This window comes from Camellia sinensis, chromosome 3 (genome assembly GCF_055761805.1).
Source record: "Camellia sinensis isolate YWXY chromosome 3, ASM5576180v1, whole genome shotgun sequence".
NCBI lineage: Eukaryota > Viridiplantae > Streptophyta > Magnoliopsida > Ericales > Theaceae > Camellia > Camellia sinensis.
Genome location: NC_138963.1, coordinates 80,933,829 through 80,956,071, shown reverse-complemented (window position 1 = coordinate 80,956,071; position 22,243 = coordinate 80,933,829). Strand labels below are relative to the sequence as shown.

The 22,243-nt window shown below is 35.3% G+C and overlaps 2 protein-coding genes and 1 non-coding gene across 3 annotated transcripts; 2 read left to right on the top strand and 1 right to left on the bottom strand.

Moving 5' to 3' along the window:
- Nucleotides 1-1,077: 1,077 nt before the first annotated feature.
- Nucleotides 1,078-1,866, top strand: LOC114276739 (uncharacterized). The gene has a single exon (XM_082920166.1). The coding sequence runs from the start codon at nt 1,164-1,166 to the stop codon at nt 1,653-1,655; it is 492 nt and encodes a 163-aa protein (XP_082776292.1). The 5' UTR covers nt 1,078-1,163; the 3' UTR covers nt 1,656-1,866.
- On the top strand, nt 1,541-10,102 carry LOC114276771 (calmodulin-like protein 3). Its single transcript, XM_028218591.2, has 2 exons — nt 1,541-1,679; nt 8,743-10,102. Exon 2 carries the CDS (start codon nt 9,373-9,375, stop codon nt 9,823-9,825), a length of 453 nt encoding a protein of 150 aa, XP_028074392.2. The 5' UTR covers nt 1,541-1,679; nt 8,743-9,372; the 3' UTR covers nt 9,826-10,102.
- Nucleotides 10,103-12,895: 2,793 nt separating this feature from the next.
- Nucleotides 12,896-12,966, bottom strand: TRNAG-GCC (transfer RNA glycine (anticodon GCC)). The gene has a single exon. It is a non-coding gene; the product is annotated as a tRNA-Gly (tRNA).
- Between the last annotated feature and the right edge of the window lie 9,277 nt (nt 12,967-22,243).

Genomic DNA, 22,243 nt, shown 5'->3' with positions numbered 1-22,243 from the left:
ATATATTGTATGCATAGGAAAAGGGGATATTTGTAAAAGTTCACAATGTTGGTTGTTGATAAAGAGGTTTACGGTTTAAATATACGCATGAGTAGAATGCTTACGTTTTTTGCCCATTTCGACGACAAAGATGTTGAGATGAAGGGACGATGCGACGACGGAACGTATACAGTTTTCTGGGCGTACGAACGACGAAGAAGATGATGAGACGATGTGACGATCGAACGAAGACAGTCTTCTCGGCGTAAGGATGGCGGAGAAGATGATGAGACGATGCGACGATGAGACGATGGAAGGAATACAATCTTCTGGGCGTTGAGGCGATGTGGAATATGGTTTTGGATTTCTGGACTGTAGAGGTACTGTGCGTGATTTCCTGCGCAAGAATAGAGAGGGGAAGAGAGACAGTTATTAGATTCAAAGAGAGAGAGAGGGGCGCGTGTTTTTTTGAGGGCTTTTTTGGTCTTTTTGTATGAAATGAACCTAATGGAATATTATAAAACAGTATGGGTTTTATGGAACAACACTCTTAGATAATGAATTTACTAAAAAAGCTCCCATAAAAAAAGCTAAAAAGACTTAATTTTTTTACCATCTTTCCAAAACACCACATAATCTTATAAGAAGTATTTTAGTTTAAGCTATAGAAAGAAATATATATATATATATATATATATATGTATTTTTATTTAGTTTGTAAGTAACTAATATAAAATTTAAAATTAATATTTTTTTAAATGGGTGAGCCGAGTTGGACAGGGCTAAAATTCTTTATCTCGAATATAGTTCAAAAATTTAATAGGTTCAAAAAATTTATTCAACTCAATTTAATAAGTTAAATTAATTTTTTTCAAATTTTTAAAATAACAAATAAAATTAAACAGGTGAGCAGACTATCAAGCCGATGGCCACCCAGTTCTTAACCGCATGGGGGTGTTTGGTGTGAATTATATAAGTAATTATAATTTATTTTAATTTAAAAGTTTATATTAAATTATTTAATACAATTTTTACTCATAATTTTTTTAAAAAATAATAACTTCAACAAATTTAGAAAAAATTAATTATTTAAAAACATTTAACTAACAATACCCGCACCAAACAATACCATTATTTCACGAACAGGCAGCCACGCATTTGCAACCTCTGGATCCAACCTAACAATGGCGATGGCCGGTTTACAGCGACTCTCGTCCCAAATCTCCCGAAACCGATCACTCTCTCTCTACTCCAAATCACTAATCACTAGATCCTCCGCTTCATCTTCATCCTCCTTAACACCATCGTCCAAGAAAGTCTCCGATCGAGTCGTGAAGCTCTTCGCAATCGATCTCGACGGCGAGAAACGCGAGATCGTCGGACTCTCAGGGCAAACCCTTCTCAAAACCCTAGCTAACAACGGCCTGATCGATCCGGCCTCGCACCGGCTCGAGGAGATCGATGCTTGCTCAGCGGAGTGCGAGGTTAACATCGCTCAGGAGTGGCTCTTGAAGCTCCCTCCGGCGACTTACGACGAGGAATACGTTCTCCGGAGGAATTCTAGGGCTAGGGTTTTGAACAAGCACTCCAGGCTTGGATGCCAAGTGGTCCTTGCTCCGGAGCTTCAAGGGATGGTTGTGGCCGTGCCTGAGCCGAAGCCCTGGGACATTCCCTAAAACGAGGACCTCAATTTGATTACTGTAAGGATTTTTTTTTGAATCGAATAATGTGCATACTTTTGGTACCCAATGCTGCTGTTTTTATGGTGGTCAATTTGATGTGGCAATTTGCATACGATTGCCTTGAATTTCATATTTGGAATTGTTGCAAGTTACTATGTTGTGTGGGGTTTTTTATTTTCCATGATGAATTTTGTTCCTTCTTCTACATTGTGTTATTGTTAGCAATTCACTAATGCTCATGACAGAATATGAACAGATACATAACTTGATAACTATTGGTCCTTTTCAATAAGAAAATCCTTATTCATTTATATCAATTCATCAAGAAATTTTGGTACATTTTGAAAGAATAATGCTACAATGACCATCTTCATCTTGATTGCAGATCCTCTGCAGTGATTTTTTGTAGAGTGATTTTTTTGTATGATTGAGATTTTTTTAAAAGTGATTATCAATATAATTGTACCCTCAACATAGTACTATTGTACCCCCAACTTAGTACTATTGTACCTTCAACTTTTATAGAATTAAATCTCAGTCATTCAAAAAATTACTCTAAAATAACTCTACGAAAAATTACTTTAGAGGATCTGATTCATCTTGGTATGCCATATTGGGTTTACCATCTCACTTGTCATAATGACATATCATATGCTAAATCCAGTGTAGCTTATGAAGACAGTCATTCTAGCACTACTCCATTTTAAGCCCTAGAACAGAAGTCATTGCACAGATTTCTAATTTAGTATCTTGTTCATGTATATTGCCCATTGGAAATTATCTTGCTTCATGTTCTCTACATTATGCAGAAAATAGGAAATATCACAAACACGTGACACGACACAGACACACAAATTTTCGAAAGGACACGATACGTTGAGGACACGTGCATAATATATAATTTTATATATTTATTAGATGCCATATTTTTTAATATTTAATATTTATTGTGTTATCAAATTTATCAACCTAAGTTATGCCATTTTCGTGAAAAAGAATTTAAAAAAATTGTCCTTAATGTGTCCTTAGCTTGTCATCAACATGTCCCAAGTGTCTTAGCATGTCCGACTCTCTAGCGTGTCTGACAAGTGTCCGGAGCATGTCCGTGTCCGGAGCGAGTCCGTGTCTGACATGTGTCTAGACACTTGTGTGTCACCTCCGCAGAGGTGTCCGTGCTTCAAAGATTTTGATGACCACTACTTCCTCTATAATATCCTGTATCTTTTACAAGTTCACATATCTAGCTTTGTATGGCTTTTCCATGAGCTTGCAATGGAATGCAATTTTCACAAAATTGTAGGGAAGCAGCTTTAGAAACTTTTTCTTCTCTTTTCCTTTTTGTTCTCTTTAAGTGCCTACTGTGCTATCTATCTAGACACCCATGCCCTCACTCCCAACATGTATTTGCATGTTGCACCCTGCCCAAAAGGGGAGGCAAGACAACAAGAGGTACTACTCAGGCTAAGGGTTGGTGGTTCATTGTACAATTGTCATTTCCTTGCGTCTATGTTCAATTTGCATATGATCAGCTCAACCCTATTATTCAATCATGGTGTCAAGCTAGAATTAGGTCGTATTTTACATGGATTCTTTTAAATTTGTAAAATATCCGTGTCAGACATTTGGCACTTCACTTGACAATTGAGTTAGGTATGGGATATGTGTTTGGCATGTCTTTGTTGTACATGCACCCAACAAATATGTTTAATTAAAAGAGTTAACTATGAAACTATGCATAAAACTCTCATCTTATGATAAAAAAGCTCTATGGTATGAAATTTAGCTGTATTTTCATGTCCTTATGATAGTTAGATGGATATGACACTTGACACAAATTTGCACACCTGACATCCATTCTTGAGTCTATGTAACATAGGCTAGGTTTGTTGCTCACATGCCAAACTAAAATTCTCTTGAGAAAAGGATAGCTTGAAGTAAATAGTATGATTCATATTTGCACATTGATCTGGGTTTCTAGTTCAAAGTATGAATATTGATATTTGGTATGAGTAATTAAGCCATTCAATTTCAATGAATTACAATACAAATGATAAAATTTTCATGACTTTATTTCTTTTAAGATGTAAAGTTTGTAGGATTGCAAGATCCCTATTAATTGTGAATTGAATCATGAATCATTTTGTTAAAATAATTAATTGTGAATTGTAAAAATCAGTTTATTTAATATAATATATAATTTTATACATGTTTATACATATAGAAATACACACAATGTTTAAAATAAAATAAATATTAATATAATTAAATTGTAGGGTAAATTACAAGTACACCCCTTGAGGTTTATTAAAAATACAAATTGTTTGAGAAATTACATCCTACTTCTTGAGGTTTCCAATCACATAGCAATTGACCCACTTCGTTGATCAACTATTAAGTCAAACTAACAAAATGTTGACGTAAGCAACAATTTTTTTTCAGAAATATCTATATTAACATTTATGAAGTTAAACATTTTATTTTCTTTTTTCTTATCAGACCTTCCTTTATTCTTGATTTTCTCTCAATTAGTAACACCACTTTGCCCAACCATCGCTCCATTCTTGATCAACACCACTGTCATTATTGTCTTCAAACATTTGGTGTGTCGCCAAAGAGGATTGGAGAATATTGTGGTGGTGTAGAGAGAAGGAATTGGTGATGGGTGGATGAAAATGAGGGTAGTATGATAATTTCGTTTTGGTATTAGAGGTATTTGGTCAGTTGAGAAGAGGGTATTTGTAATTTTCAGAACGTGAGAAAGAATTTGTATTCCTGACAAACCTCATGGGATGTATTTGTAATTTACCCTACAATGTATGTATAGCAATATAACCAATTAATCTATCTTTTTTTTTTTTTTGATAGAGTTTAAAATCCGATATCATTTAATGCAAACAAAAACAAGAATCGAATCGCAATAAACCATAGTGACTCGCAAATTGAATTGCATGATGTACTCTATTTCTGATTAAACAACATGATTCGAATCATTTTAGTTGAAACTCTTATCGAATCGTATGAATCGAATCATGAATTACATGAATCTAACAACCATGCCCGCACCCAACATCCATACTCAAGTTCATGTAAACATAGGTTTAGTTTTTTGCTCATGTCCGATGTTCCAAACTACTACTCTCTTGAGAAGGATACCTTGAAATAAATAACATGATTCAGAATTGCACCTTGATTTGGATCTCTAGTTTCAAAAGTATGATTATTGATATTTTGCCATTCAATTTCAATGATAACGAGTACAAAATAGGAAATTGTTGTGACTTTATTCCTTTAAGATGAAATTCTGCAGGATTGCAGAATCCCTATTAGGAGTCTGAGGTTTTGTCGCACAGTGTTATGACTTGAGAGTACTTAGTTTTAATGTTTAGGAAATTGGTTACTGCTGATGAAAAATTAGAAGATAGAGTATTGCTGATGGAGAATGAGATCACTATGGAAAAGGCAAATCAGATCTGAGAAGATCTTACGTGGTTCAAAGGTGAGTATAAGAAACAGTACTTGGGATTCTTTTGGAATTGTGGTGCAAATTGGATCTTTGTAATAATATAATGGAGAGAAATAGTGATTGTATTTGCCCAATAGCTGGATTAGATGTGGTAAGACTGGTTTATGGGGATGTTTGGCATTTAAAGTTGTGAAAAGTTGAATAATAAAATGAAAGCTTCTTCCCAATGGATAACTATTGTTAGAAATGGCTACTTTCGATTTCATTGTGAATCAATGTAATTAAAATATTTTATCTTCTGGGAGTTAATGTGCCTACTGTTAAGTAGTTAAGTATGTGAACTTGCATATCCAGTGCGTTTTTTACTTCTTTGTAATTGTTGGAGGATGCTGTTTGATCTTAATGAGCGCAGTTAAGTTTCAGGAAGTAGACGGTTTTGATTAAATAGGACAACTATTCATAGTGGAATTTTTCTTGTTTGCCCTATGTTCATTAAGCAACTTCTGTACTGAATATTTTGTGCATGCATAAAAAAAATAAGGTTTCATTTTTCCTTGCATTGTTTCATCATAGTTTTAATCCATAATTAAATTTATAGCTTCTCTCTTAGATGGTAGTCAGTGGTGGAGCAGTTCACTTGTACCAATTTTATTTCTCATGTATTCTATGTTCTTCTCATTAGCCCTTCCCCTTTGATGTATATCATTTTTGTTGAAAAGAAAATTTTCCCAGATATTGTTTTTTGGGCGTTTCATGAGTCTTACCTCTTGAGTTGTTAGACTCAAATTTCTAGCTTTTTTTATTATTCTTTTTCGTCAACTTGTATGAGTTTTTTGTTTGTTGTTTAGATGTAAAAGAATATTGAGTTTGCATTGATGAGAGATTGCTGGGTGAGCAAAAATGCACCGTCTCCCAAAACATTTCAATGTTTTGTGGCAATTTCTCCATTCACGGTACTGAATTGTAAATTTTAATATTTTAAATTCCGTTAGATCTTTTTATTGCAATGATCCTATTGTTGATCTTATCGGACACATGGTTGGATTACGTTTTCATCTTTGGCACTCTTGGCACCCTTTTTACTCCTTCCTATCCATCACTGAACTATAAGTCTGATTTTGTTCACTTACTTGATAGGTGGGTGTACAAAAGCCTCCATTCTCATCGTGTCATAACGATGCTAAGACTGGGAACACTAGTTAGGTCACTTTTGAAATGTTTAGTCATCTGTTGGTGTTTGGAGTTTGTATCGGTGGTTTCAATTCCGGGATGTGAAATGAAATGGAATGACTCCTACTTCCTTACTAGTATAGGTAGTTGTACATTTTCTTGTTATTTTTGTTTATATATTTTTTGAGAACTACCAAAAGCATATATATTGCTGAATAGGAAAGTCATTTACATGCCTAGCAACTCATGGGCTGATTTAATTACAGATCAATGAACTTTAGATATAGCTAGAAAATTAAAAAAAACCTACTACAAAGTTTAATATCTGCGAACACTGTTGTAGCATTCCAATCTGGCTCGCACTTGCCCTGTAAAACATCAACCAAAACTTGGCAATCCGTGAATATAGACACACATGATAACCTGTGCCACCAAGCCCATTGTAAAGCATCCAAACATGCTCTTGCTTCTGATAATAATTATGAAGGCAAATGTAAACATATTGCTCTTTGATCAACCTTCTCCTGCCAGTCATTGTAGCACACCAATGCCATCCCAGCTTTGATTCCCTATGTCTTCCAAGATCCATCAATAGTGAAAGTCCATACCTGAAAATCTGCAGTGTTAGGAATTGAATTCACAAGTATACAACAGTTATCATCTTGTTCTATCAATTCATTCATGTTGAACCCTTTAAGTGGAAAGGAATTATCCCTTTACTTCTCTTCGTTATCTTTATCTCATTTTATAAATGATACCAATCATTGCTGGTGCATGGATTTGCTAAGGTTGTTCTTCCCACCAGAGTGTATTTCGCATATTCAAGGTATTCATTTAGCTACAGAGACTAGAGGTGATAAACAAATATGGGGGGCCTACTAGAACTGGGGAGTACAATGTTAAGTCAGGTTATGTGCTGGCCATGGAATGGGGCAATAACAGGCTTATTCCCATCCGCGCTGGAAATGACTATGGCGTCTCAAGATACCCCCTAATGTTGTGTTTGGTTAGGAGATTTGGAGAGAGATTTGGAAAGGGAAATGGAAAAGGTGGGTGAAATATGAATAAAACATGCTTACATTTCACCAGTTTTACACACTTTTTTTCTTTCCCTTTCCAAATCTCTCCCCAAATCCCCCAACCAAACACAGCGTAAATGGGCCAACTTTCTTTGGAAATGCCTTCATAATACCCTGCCAGTCAAGTGGAATATGAGGAAACGTGGGATAAATTTAGATCCATATTGCCATTGTTGTCTGAAGGAAAATAAAACTTTGGAACGAATCTTTTTCGGATGTCGAAATCCTCAAAGAATTTGGCGAGGGACTTCGTTGGGTCTGGACTGTGGTAAACCTATGAGTTTTGGTGATTGGTTAAATAATTGGATTGAGATGGTGAAGGATGAGGAGTAAATACCATTTGGGTAATCCGGAGGCAGAGGAACAGTGTTGTATTCCACAGCACGAAAAGTATAGAAACATTGTTGTAACAATGTAATAATGCCCCCCACTTCATTACCAGCTGTGGAAAGTTTCAACTGAATCTGCTCCAGCTTGAGACTCCTAGGCTGACCTTGATCCACATTGTCATTATCTATGCTTAAACTAATGGGATTAAAAGGTCTGTTTGGTGCAGTTTATTGTAAGTTGAAAGTTGACAATTAAAAAGTAGAAGCAAAATGGCTCTAACTTTCAACTAATTAGATTTTTTAGTTTATTTAATTAATTTCAGCTTAATAAGTTGCAAGTAGAAAGTAAAAGTTGCACCAAATTTGAAAATAAAATACGATATAAGTAATTCATATAAACTGGTCCAAAAAAGCACCCAACTTATTATATAGAATCCTTGCATCTCATTAGCGGCAAGCTTTTAAGTTTTGTAACATAGCCAATGGCTCTCCAAACTAGGACTTTGGACGTACCAAACATATTGATGATAATCTCTAGTAGTAAGGTGCAGAATTAGTCTAATTGATTCATTTTATGTTTTTTTTTTTTTCTTCTCAATAATCAAGTTTTGTGATCTTTTTATTTCAAACTAGAACAATGATCTCATAACTAAAAAAAAATACCACTGCTACACCCTTGTAAGGGGGCAACTTCTTTCAAGACTCTATCCTTTCTGTATTTCTTCAAGACTATTTTGTGCACTCCACGAATTCACAACAAAGATCTGAACTATATTTATTTCATGAACCTTGCAAAGAAGAACATATATGCCAATTTTTTTTTATTTTTTCACTTTGTCAAATATCGATAGGGATACTAAACTAATTGTATTTTGTTTTATAAAATGAACGGTTTTAGTTTAAAATTATATTTACCATTCATTTCATAAAATAAAACACGATTAATTAGTGTGTCTATCGATATTAGATCAAGTTATTTTTTGCGTATATATTCTTATTTTTTAGACTTACGCGATGAATTATTCGGATTACCATTACAGGGTCCATGAAGCCTACGAAGCGGAGTTTCGAGGAGGTATGGAGGGGATGGAGTTTTGAGGGGAGCTGCTCCCTTTGGAAATAAATTCTTGCATGGATATTATGCGTACCCTTTTTTCCCTATGTTTAAATTGTGAAGGCTCAACTAACTCCAACCTTTTTTTTTTTTTTTTTTTTTTTTTTGCTCATAACCGACTCCAACCTTGAAATTGCATTTTTGTGACAAAATTATCGAACTTGGACTGCAACAAAAAAAACATGATGACACTCTACCAATGATTCCAACGAAATTAGTGGCCATCCTCTTATTTTCCCCATTGTTTTCTCCACTTTTTACTCTCCAAGAAATCTGTAAACTCATCCCACCCTCCACCCATTTTGCCACTCCTCAACCCCCCACACACCCATTGCCAAAGGTTCTCTATTTTTTTGCTACCTTCCCACATTTCCATAACTTCTCTTTCAGTCTCTCAAATCCTCTGAACCATAACCAAAACTACTAAAATTATTCATTTTGTTTCTCCCATCTTTTTTCCCACTACCCAAACAAGGCTAGCATTCTTCTTTCTCCTCTAAACAAAGCCTATAAGCTTCCTCATTCTTCTTGGTTTTAGGGTTTAGCTCTATGAGAGATGGACCCTGGAGAGCTACGTCGAGTTTTTCAAATGTTTGATCGAAATGGGGATGGAAAGATAACGAAGAAGGAGCTTAGCGACTCATTAGAGAACTTAGGCATATTCATACCCGATAAAGAGCTCATCCAAATGATAGAGAAGATCGATGTAAATGGAGATGGATATGTTGATATCGACGAGTTTGGGGCGTTGTATCAGACGATAATGGACGAGAAGGACGAGGAGGAGGACATGAGGGAAGCTTTCAATGTGTTTGATCAAAATGGTGATGGGTTCATAACGGTGGAGGAGTTGAGGTCGGTGTTGCAGTCACTCGGGTTGAAGCAAGGAAAAACCCTAGAAGATTGCAAGATGATGATAAAGAAGGTGGATGTGGATGGGGATGGGATGGTCAATTACAAGGAGTTCAGACAGATGATGAAGGGTGGTGGTTTTGCTGCCTTGGGTTGAAGCTAAAAAAAGAAAAATAAAAAAGAAAGAAAGAAAATAAAAAACAATAAAAATGAGATTTTGGGGAAAAGAGAGGGGGATGAGGGAAATTTTTGTGGGAGAGACTTGTTGATTTTTATACTCTCATCTCATTCTTTTATATGTTGCTTTTGATGATTTTAGTTTTGAGTCGAGCGTCTCTCTGATACTTAAGCTCGTGGTCCTATTATTGACCACATTTTTACGATTTAATTAGTACTTTTTGTGTATAGATGATTTATGAAAAAAGTTTGATTAATTTGATGATTGCAGTCACATAATTTTTTCTCGTCTTTATTTTTTTATTTTTTTTTATTTTTAAAAAAAAGATAGATGATATTTATATTTTTGAAAATAAATTTTTTATTTTTTTAAAAACAAATATGATGAATCATTGAATTAAAATTATCTAATTTATCTGATTATTTCATCGATGCTACACATAATCCACACAATAAACAAAGAGAAGCAATCTCCTTTAGCGCTTTGGATTTTGTAATTTGGTCCAAATTATCATAGTAAGATTTGTGAAAAATCAACTACACCCTCCCTCTAGTCCACACAAGACAAAAGAGAAAGAAATCTCCTTTGGCCCTTTAGATTTTGTAGTTTGGTCATTTCTCTAATTTCTTATGTGCTCATTCTTTTTGTTCATGTTTAGTATTTTTCCTTTTGTTTGTCTAAATTTGGGCATTCCTACCATAAATTCGAAACTTTTGGGACAATAGCCCCAAACTCAAATCTTTTGAAGTCACAAGAACAATAACAATTCGAAGGAATATATTACCCTTACCTACTTGTCTATTTATTTACTATCCACTTATCTATCCAATGTAACTTATATGTCCACATATCTATCCACTTAATTTATCTATATGTCCCTATCACCACCACCAATCGTTGCTAACTGCTAGCCACCTCTAGCGATTTTTCCAACAACTTTTCTTGGCAACTTTCTCAGCACCGGTGACTTTTACTAGCAACTATCAACTGATGATAGTTCTAGGACAGTCCAAGGACAATGAGTAATGAAAAAAAAAAAATTTCAATACAATAATTTGCCTTTCTTACTAAACAATTTCATTAATTATGTCCTTACAACCATAATAAAACAATCTATAAACTTAGTACTATACACTCCGTAGAAATGGATTTCTCAATAATTTTTCCTATAAATTATCGAGTAGAAAGAATTATGAATTTTCTTTTAATGAGAATGTATTCTCATACAAAGATGAGTCCACACGCTTTTGAAAAGTATAGTTTTATCTGTGGAAAATTTTGAAATCTTAGAATTCATATTGTTAAATCAAATCAAACTGAACTAAGCTTCCGTTCAAATTGGGTGAAGTGGACTACATGAATTATTTTTTGTCACTCAAATCAAATAATTAAAAATATTTAACAAGTCTTATTTTTCCTGACAAATTGTCATTCAATCCTATCAACACTATTATCATAGAATTAGAAATATTATTTTTACTATTTGACAACTATATTATCCGTAAAGTGAATGATTGACTCATTCCATATTAGAAATAATCACTAAAATAATCTTTTGATAATTCGAATTCCTATTCCTCAATGATAGTCCATGATTAAGACAAACCCTATAAAATAGTTTCATTCATTGATATTTTTTTTTATAAAGCAAATCAATTATCACTTTTTTTATTATAAAAAAAAAAAAAATCTGTAAGCCTCGAGTAAGGAAATACAAATATTATTAATATTCCTAATTTAAAAAAAAAAGTAGAGGAAATTACATGTTACAGTTGTTTTCAAAAGTTAATTATAAATTTAAAATAGTTTATGATTTTTCTTTTTAATATTTGTACAATTTACAACTAATTGGAAAATATTTTCTAAACATGTATTGAAGTGAAACTACAAAAAAAAAAGAGTAACTAATGACTTATCAAATGAGTTTAGAGTATGTTGTTATCACTCTATTATTGAGTTACTATGTTTGGCACAAGTTTTTTTTGGCTATTTTAGTCACAAAAATACAAAATAGATTAAAAAGTCAATACGATAAAATGTCACATTCAAACTATAATTATTTTATTTTTTTCTCATAAAAATCAAAAAAATCAAAAAGTCTATCACAAACGATACTTTTTAGTTTCAAGCTAAACGAGTCAAAAAGTCAAAAAATTATAAAATCAATCCAAATCTCAATCGAAGGTTATATTCATTAATAGAGTAGTTGTAAAGTATAATATTATTTGTTTAGTAAATTATAATTATCCATTTTTATTATATAAAGTACATACGGACGTGTTATTTATTTATTTATATTTTTTTTAAAAGAATATCCTTCCTATTTAGTTGTTAAATAATTTTTCTCATTTATCAAATTGTTCAAAATTGCTAATCAATTTTTTTTTTCTTCTAATGATTAAATTATCTAAAAAATTAAATATAAAATTATTAACGCATCACATATGCACTCATACTAATCACGAATAATGATAAATAGTCTATTGAATTATCAAATATCTATAAATTCCATTATACCAATCAAATCGATTGTAACAATTAGAAATCAACAAAATAAAAAGCAAAAAAGTAAGTAGACTTAACCCTAGTTTGACTATCATTTTAGAACTAAAAAAAGTATAAAATGATAAAATAGACTAAATAAACTAACAAGATAAAATATTACATCCAACTCATATCATTACACTTTTTTTCTCATAAAAGTAAAAAAAAATCAAAAAATCCAAACCAAACGAAGCTAAAAACATTCCAACATAAAAAAATTAACTATATTAACCAATGCCAAACGAAGTTGTAGACTAATTGAATGACTAATAAATTTGATAGAGATAATTGGACAAATTGACCATTTAGTCACAACATAGAAGCTTTTTTAATACCATTCTTTGATTTCAAACCAAGATTTATTTTTATCTATACTATGTTATTAATTAAATTAAATTAATATGTTATTTGAAATTTAATTCTTTTTGATTCGTATTTGTAAGAATAAATTTTATTTTTTAAAAAAAAAAAGAAGACAAAAGCAACACTCTATTCAGAGTCACTTTGCACCAGCCGGGAATCGAACCCGGGTCTGTACCGTGGCAGGGTACTATTCTACCACTAGACCACTGGTGCTTGCTGCTTCGTGTATTTAAAATATTATTATATGTTCTTTAAAAAAATTGATAATTGCTTAGAATTTACCCTGAATTTTAGTGTATAAAGTTATTGATAGGAAATTACACTTATCTCCATCGAGCTCTTAATTCAAATAACAGTTGAGTTTTTTACATTAGTCATATAAATAAATAAATAAAATGATGTTTATCATCTATTTTATATTGGAAGGTAAATTTATCTTTGTTTATTTTAGTATTTACCCAATATATGCATTAATTTCAGTCACTTTAACCTTTCTAAAAAAGAGATTGATGTAATGAAGTCAAAAACGTGAAACTAATTATATTTTTTCTAAACTTCATAGTAGGTACGTGTAATTTACCCTAAAAATTAAATATGTATTAAAATTAGAAAAAAGTTATGATAAATCCAAAGAGGAGCATACAGGACATTAAGGATAGGTCATCATTTTTTACACCAAAATGGTTATATATATATATATATATATTTTTTTTTTACTTATCGGTGGAAAAGACATTTGTTACATTTTTTCCCAATATACTTTTTTTTATTTGCAATTTCTCTCTCTATTATCAAAGACAGCCGCCACTGGAAAAATGATTGAAAAATTTGTCAATATCGATCAACAGCAACGGTTGATAAATTAGTGAATATATAAACAAATAAGTATGTCATTATAGGTCTAGAAGAATAAAGTTTGAGACTATTATTCTATAAAATTCAAAATTTGACCTTTTAACCTAAGTGCCATTTAAATTTTTCATATTAACATTAATCCCTCACAAGCTGAAAGTGAGTGAAATATTTTAGATTATTATTATTATTTTATTTCAAATTTCAAAATTTTAAGTGCTTCTAGACTAAAGTTTCACAAATAATAATAATAAAAAATGGACCAAATTTGAAAGAAGGTCAACTGGAGACAAAAAAGACAATTTTCTTCGCATGTTTTAGCTTTTTTCATTGGACCCTTTAGAAAGGAAAAATGATAAGTCATTAGAATATTTATACAAAATTAATTTTTAAAATGATGTAACAAAAACAAACTTGCTGATTATGTTTATAATGATGGCTACAAGGACATTTCAACATAAAAGAGATGACAATATCATTTTCTAATTAATACGACTAATAAATTTTTGATAAAAAGTAAGGCAAGTGTTATAAAATTAAAACTTTAAAGAAATTCAATGTAATTATGTCAAACTTATAGGGTTTACTATAATTTCTCAAAATCTCGGAGGTCAATGTAAATTACCCTATAATTAATGAAAAAAAAGTTTATGGCAAATTTCACTTTACCCCTTGTAATTGGATGGTTCTATATACACCCCAAAAATTATGAGCACCCTATTTTTCTAATTTTTTTTTAATACAATTTTGTCCCTTGACTAAATGGTCAAAATGGTCAAAATCATAACCCAACCAACCACACTGCTTTGGCTACAACCCAAACTCCGACCATCCCTTTCCTAGCTCTGGCCATCCATTCTCAATCCCTCATGCCGCGCCTTATCCTTGTCATCTTTTGGCGCCACCACCAAACCTTCATTGTCACTGCTGCCATCATCGGCGATCTCTTCATCCTTATCTACAACTTCTTCTCCTCGCCCAACTTAATTTTAGGGTGCATTTAGAACCACCTCTTATAGTTTGGTTCATGTGCGAATTATCTCCTCATTTGAAAATTACCACATAATACCTTGTAGTTTGTGAACTGAAGTGTACCATTAGGCTCACTAATGATTTAATGAATAAAACTAAAATACCCTTGCATATGTGTGAATTACGGATATTGTCATCATTTATTTGAGAAGCAAAAATGCATTTTAAAGCCCTTATGCTATTCCATGTACAGTTTATCATCTTAAAATTTGAAAATGAGTGTATGACCCATTTGCATTTGACACATGTTTCACACTTACTGTTAAGTTGGATGAAATATTTAATGATACATTTCCACTCCACAAATCATAAAGAGGTCATGTGGTTATTTCCAGATGAGAATGAGATAATCTACACATGAACAAAAACATATGGATAAAGTGAAATTTACCCAAAAGTTTATAAAAATCACTGAAGATTAAGAACGGTTTTATGTGGACTGAAGGAATAAAACATCTATATGACTGTTGGCCTTTTTGGCTTTCGAAGGTTATTTTTGTAATTATGAGCGTGTCAGCAAGGATCAATCAGTCCTTACAGAATTTTGATTGCCAACCAATTATCAGACGATTGTGTTGTTGTTCTTTCAGCCTCAATGAAGAGGACTTTTACTGGTGGCTTGATTTAGGAGAATTTAAGCACAAGAACAGTTAAATAAAGAGCAATTGAAGCATTTCATTAGTATGAAAAACTTACAATGATCTAAACTCAGTCTCGTAGAGATTTACAGCGACAATCTACTTAAAACTACTCCTATGAATGAAGTGTAGTGCAGGAATTTAAAGTACAGGAATGTAAAGAACATGAAATATAAAAATTGGAATGAAATATGTAAAGTAAGACTGGCTTCTTGGATCTGAGTCTGGGGGTTTTTTCTGGCGTCTTCCCTGCTATTTATACTCCTCAAATATGACCATTGAACTGCACTTCAAACTGTCGAACTGCTCCTCCGTGATCACTGATCATGCTGCCTTACAAGTAGTTTCACTACGCCATCACTTGCAGTTAAGCTTCCCTCCTATATTTGAATTTGAATGTGAGTAACTGCTGAAGCCACGTCACCTTGCATCTCTTTGCTGATCCAATGTTACTCGGATCACGCAATAGACAATATCAACTGTCACGTGTACGATCAAGATCGAAGACTTGAACAGTCTTCCTATATTACCCTTACTCTGCCACGCGTCGAACTGTAATTAGTCTTTTACAAAATATGCAGCCAACATTACCCCCTGCACTAATATACCCAATACTTGGTGATATTAGTGGATCAAAGCCTTTCTCTCGCGCTTCTTAGAACGTGCATGGGGTCTAGATTCTGGAAACACAACCGTCACTTATTGATGATCATTTGCATTAATTCTCTTTCAATCTTTTGAACACCCCAATACCTTAGCACTCGTACAGGTTGATACTTCTTCTATGGCCGAATCAACTTTCTTCTCTATTGATCGGGCACATGAAGAGTCATTGAATATTGTTGCTTCCCCTCGAAAGAACCTCCACGCATTCATTAGTCACCTTTATCCACCCTTCTATATTCAAGTTATGGAAGCCTTTGCAAATTATCAACCTTTGGATTACGAACATATTGCCCTTAATCCTTCGATTCAGAAAGTTGCAGATATAGACACAAGAAGTTCTTCCTCTAACTCACCCTTACAGTTCGAACAAACTGCTCTCAAACCTTTGATTCGGAAAGTTGCAAATATGGACTTGGAAAACTTTTCTTCATAAGCCTCTGTATGGGATAAGGCTGCAACTTCTTCCTCTTCTGGGGATTCTGACTGGACAAGCTGGTCAACACCTGAGACTTGTGATTTAAGGGAGCGAATTAACCATCATTTTGTTGAGTTCACTGACCCTTTAGAGTTTCCTTCCTATGCTCGAAGTTCAGTGGTCTACCCCTACGTGCCTATTGACCATCGACGTAGTCTAGAGGAGAATCTGCTTGTCGCATGGTACACATCCTTCATGCCTACAAAGATAGTGCACGTTGCCCGACGCCTAGAAGAAGCACAAGGGTACAACCCATCATTCTTAGCCCAGAAGGCAAAGATTTGTTCTTTTGACTGGCTCAATTATATTAATGCCTTTGTTCCTTCTGCTCCTGCGCCATCTCCCATAATAGAAGCATCCACACCTTCTTCTCCATCTCCTGAAATTGAAGCATTCACACCTTCTCCTCTACCAACTCTTTGCTGGACAGAGAGGCTGAAGCTTGCCCTTTCCAAGGATAACGTCTTTCCACCTTACAAACCTCTACCTTCCCCTACTCCAGCTGAGCAGAAACAAAGCTCAACTTCTCCTTGCAACTTTCTCTCACTTGCCCTTCAATGTTCTTGAGGATGAAGTCACTCTCAAGAACCTTCGATGGGCTTGTGATATTCTGACTAGGGGCCATGTCCTTAATCCCCTTGCCCAAGCAGAACTTCATATGTTCCTGGACCAACTTCTATTGCTCCTCTACTAGCATCGAAATTCTATGGCCACTATACAATCTTTAGACCAACTTTCGTCTCTTCGAGTTCATGCCCAGTACGAAGCAGAGAACTTCATTAAAGAATTCGGTGATTTCAAGGATAAAGATTCTACGTATTGGGATGACTTGGACATAGACGAATTGGAACAAGGATTGAGAGAGGCGGCTTTTGAAATAAAGGCTGAAGAGCTCTACTACGAAGTGAGAGCATATCAACTCATGCAGCCAATGTTAGAAGACATAGAAGATAGAATAAAGAAAGAACAAAAATTCATTGATCATTGTTGGACTAAATTTCATGATCTTGTTATTTATTCCATTCCTTATTTTTATGAGCTGGAGTTTATACCCAGATAGGGTCATCCGATGTAATTACTTTGGCTTTAATATAAACAAAATTCTTCTTCATTTGGCATTGTTTGACCCTGCTTCCATTTGTTTTTAAAAGCCAATTCAGAGCTTCGAACTGAACAATCTCATCCTTCGAACCTGGACTCAATTGTTTTAAATGAAACACTAAAAGAACCAATTATGAACTTTTCCAATTTATGGAATAAAGTTGACAATTTTGGCTGATTTTCAATTAGAACCAGTGCTTCGGATCTAGCAATCTTATACTTAAAGTTTGTTTTAACCATAACCAACACCTGATCATGGTTATTATGATCAATTAGTTTTAAATTGACCACCTTTTGCTTCGAACAACAGTTCATGCTGTTTTAGTTCAACAGACAGCCCCCTTTTTTTTTTTCTTTATATAAACCAGCCATTGGTTTTGATGTTTCGAACACCAAATCCCATCCTTAAAGAATCTCAAGTTTTGCCTCGAAGGACATTACCTTCGTTAAGAAACCTAAAAACAGGTCTTTAAACTCTTTGGAGTAAAACAAACACTCAAGTATTCTTATATTTTTAGGTATGGAAATGTGCTTCGAAGCCGGCTTCTCTGTTTCGAAGCCGTTTGTTTTTTGGCTTTTGGCGTTAAAACTTGGCTTCGAAGCCAAATATCTTACTTCGAAGCTAGCCTCAGCATCTGGGCTGTGTTTTCCCTCCAAAAGTATTAATATTGAAGGAAGCTCTTCGTATTCGTACTTCTAGTACTTAACGACTTACGCAATATATTTTCCAGACACAAAAGCTTTAAAACCCCTTTTGTTTCGTGCTCTGAAATCACTTGCTCTTTTAACGCACAAACCCTTCTTTCTACCGATCTTCTGCTTCTCTCTACCTCCTTTCTCAGCTTCACTTTCTGGAAAAGCGTACTATCAATGGCTTCTTCTTCAGTGCCAGTCGTAGAGCGTGCGAGCCCATCTGTAACCCTGAAAAGGATCATTAATGCAGAATGTGAGAAGTACAAAGCTGGGGAGAAAAGCGTTATCGATGGACGCATCTTCATCCCTCGTCGCCATGTGCAGCAAGACTATGTGCTTGGTCCCATATTCAAGGAGATTCCTATTGAGCTTCCAGCTCTATACCCTCGTCTGGAAGACCATTGTCTCCTTTACGAAGGTGGCTTTAACTGGAGTAACTGGAAGACGAATCGCCCCCACCGATGCTGGCCCATGGTGAGACCGGAGTGGCAAGAATGATATGATCGAGTTGTCCCTAGTAGGACCCTGGACCTTCAAGAACTCTGCCTCCTCGATGCCCTTCGGCTATCCAGGTTAACCATTTCAGAGGACCCCTTTTTAGTTCCTGCTGCTCTGTGCTTTTGGAATTCTGTTTTTAATTTCTTCCAATTCAGATGTGGGATGATGGCTCCTACTATGCTTGACATTTTCCATCTTTTAGGATTATCTCCCATTGGAACCCCCATGGGACCAGATTATCCTGACCTAGCAGTCCCTTTTTCCCTCTCATCTCTTAACTCATCCTATAGTGACTATGTCAAGGCTGAGAATAGAAGGGAGGGTCTTGTGACCGATAGGAAATTCTTTTCTTTTTTATTATATTGGCTTTGCAAGTTCCTTTTCTACACTTCTTCTCAAAGAATTATGCCTGAATTTGCCCCTTTTGCCAAAGCCCTCGTGTTACAAAAAAGGGTGGCTTTAGCCCCATACGTTCTAGGTCACGTATACAGAGCTTGCTTTTTTTTTTTTGTGAGAAACCCTTAGATGTCAATCAAGGGGGACCAATTTGGATTCTTCAGCTTTGACTTTTTGCTTATTTCCCCGAGTTACAATCCAAATGTCTTAAATTTTTTGAACCAGATTCTCCTACTCATGGCATGAGGCTAGCCAACGCTTCTTTTTATCTTTCTACTTTTTCTTTTTACTTCTCTTTCTTCCACTAACTTTCAGCTTCTCGTCTTTTCTACTGCTTTCGTCCCTTCGAACCCACTACTATCGGCCCACTTTGGTTGAAGAATTTCCTAAGTGATAGGCTCTGTGCTTTACCTGTTCACAAGGATATATGGGCCTCTATTTTAATTCTCAGAGAATTATTCATTGGGACCATGAACCCCAGAGCTTACAAATGCATTACTGAGCCCTATTGTCCTGCACAATTTGCTAGACAATTTGGCTTCACTCAAGGGGTCCCAATACCTCTCTGTAGTAACACCAACCTAAGTCTTACCACAAGGGATGTGAAAGTTCGAAGGTCCAGACTAGAAGAGGCAACTTCCAAATTTATACAGGAATTGATCGATTTTGAGTATATTCTCTTCCTTCCCCAAGGTAACATTTTGAAGAGATATCAAAATTGGTGGGTGAGCAATATGGAAGTGCACCTGGCCATTCCCCCTCAAGACCTACTGACGGTGTTAGATGTACCTAAGCCCAAAGGAGCTGGAGCTGGAGCTGCTACTTCTTCCACTGTTCTGACCACTCCAGTTCCTGTGTCTGCCTCCACTCCTAGAGTTACTCGGGCCACCTTGAAGAAAGGTATATACTCTTATCTCTTCTCTTTTACCTTCTTTATAATGCTTTCAGTCTTATCTTTAGTTCTTCCTTTTGTGAAGGTGGTGTAGGTACCTCACAGGGAGACTCTTCTCAGAAGATTCAAGCTCTAAATCTCCTCAAAAGCAAACAGCAACAAAAGAAAAGGAGACTTTTACTTGAGCCTGAGAAGGAAGTCTTTGAGGTGCAAGCAGAAGAAGAAGAAAAAGTAGAAGAAGAGTTAACCCAAGAGCAAGAGTCTCCCCTGAAAAGAAGAAAAAGAGAGGTTGTCCCTTCTTCTGGCTTAGTTCAAGATCCCATGCATGAGACAATGGTCAGAGTGGAGGAACTTACTTCTGAAGAATCTGAATCCCAAACTGGAAAGAAAGAAGTTGAGGAAGAACATTCAATGCCTGCACAAAGAAAAAAGAGAAGGAAGATGACTGTCTCTTTTTCTGATTTTGTCGAAGACCCTATACATGAGGCAGATGCTAAGGCAGTGGAATGAGAGCATTCCAAGGCCATAATTGTCTTTGAGAGAGCTGAGAAGAGACAGCAGCAACAATTTCTGAGAGATGAAGCTGCTGCTACTGATGCACTACAAAGGGAAACTGCAAGAAGGCAACAAACTGCCAGACATTACTCCCTTCGTAGTTCTCCCATCATTGCCGACACTTCTGGAGCGGGTAATTTCTTTCATACTTCTGCTATTTTTCCCTTGTCAGCCTTTGGTATTGAAGTTTAACATTGCTTTACATTTCTTTCTCTTGCAGCAGCAACTACTGAGTTCATCTTTCCAGTGAGGCCTCCCTCAGTTTCACTTGAGGTTGATCAGATGCAGGATGTGAAGGCTATTCAGATCATACTCCCACTTCCAAGGTCTACACTTCCTGCATTTTTCCTGAGGCCAAGCATTCCTGCACTTCTTTCTCTTGGTTTGACTCCACATCTTTCCCACTTGACCCTCGACTTTCCTTAATTTACTTCTCTATCGAGCCTTGCTCCTCCTCCTCCTTCCAAGGAAATTCCAACTGCTACCCATCTCTGATGGCAGTTGATTCCCCTATTGAGGGTGCTGGCAGCTCTCCAACCCGTGGTTTATCACCTTTACCTAGCTCCAGCCCTTCTTCACTTGATTCATTGGTGGCTAAGATCATAGAGACTGCTAAAGATGCCTCACCCATTTCTCCTATCCCTATGCAGTCTTCTGTGTCTTCCACCACAGCTCTTTCTGCGCCCCCTATGTCTAATGATGAGGCTGATGTCTTCGAAGAAAGACTAGCTAGTCTCTTCGACATCCCCTCTACGTCTCCAGCATTCGATGAGGAAGTTGAGCCATTCGTTTTGGCTGACTCTTTGCTGGAAATTTTTGAGAGCATTTCTTCCTCCAGCAGCAAGCCTTCTGTACCTTTGATAGACTTAGACACCTGCCTGGAACTGTTAATTTCCTTTTCGAGGATTCCCTTCGAGGCTCTACAAAGGCCTATAATCAGAAATGGGTTTCTTCAGTGCTGTAAAATTGCTGAGTAGTCAGGCATGAATGTCTCAAGTCACCTATCCCATGCAGCAGCTACTATCGACTTCTACATCAGCATTTGTCATGCTGCCAAGGCTGCGGATGAGAAATTGGTTAGAGACCAGAGTTTTGTCTCCCAAGTGCATACTGAAGTGTCAAAGCTTAAGGAACAACACTCCTCTGCCTCTCACTTTCGAATTCAGCTACTGGAGAGGAAAGCTCAACTTGAAGAGGAGCTTTCTACAGTGAACCAGGCCTTAGTCCGAACTGACATCAAACTGCAAATCACCAACCAAGGACTGACCGATCAAAAGGAAGACATGGCTGCAACTATTCAACTATTTTCATCATTTACCAATAGGAAATCTGTTGTACAAAAACAATTAAAACACTGTAATGATTTTTGGGCCAATTTGTGGCACGATGTACTTGACTCTTTATGAAAAAACAAATTCTTGTTTATCATCTGAGTAATCTTGTGTTCTTGTACTTAGTGTTTATTTTATTCCTTGTGTTTCCCAAATAGTTGGAAAATAAGGTTTCAAATATCTACCATTAATCTTTTTGGGATGTACATAACCATTCAAATTTCTCAAATGGTATGCTCCAAAAGGCAGAACTCTATGAATTTGATATGGTCCTTCCCAGTTAGGTGACCATTTGCCAAACTTATGGCTTTTAATTCGTATTGGAAGTATTGTCTTCCATACCAAATCACCTTCATCAAAG

Bases quoted from the DNA above. Each gene is read 5' to 3' on its own strand.
- LOC114276739 (XM_082920166.1), top strand. From the start codon at position 1,164: ATGGCGATGGCCGGTTTACAGCGACTCTCGTCCCAAATCTCCCGAAAC.
- LOC114276771 (XM_028218591.2), top strand. From the start codon at position 9,373: ATGGACCCTGGAGAGCTACGTCGAGTTTTTCAAATGTTTGATCGAAAT.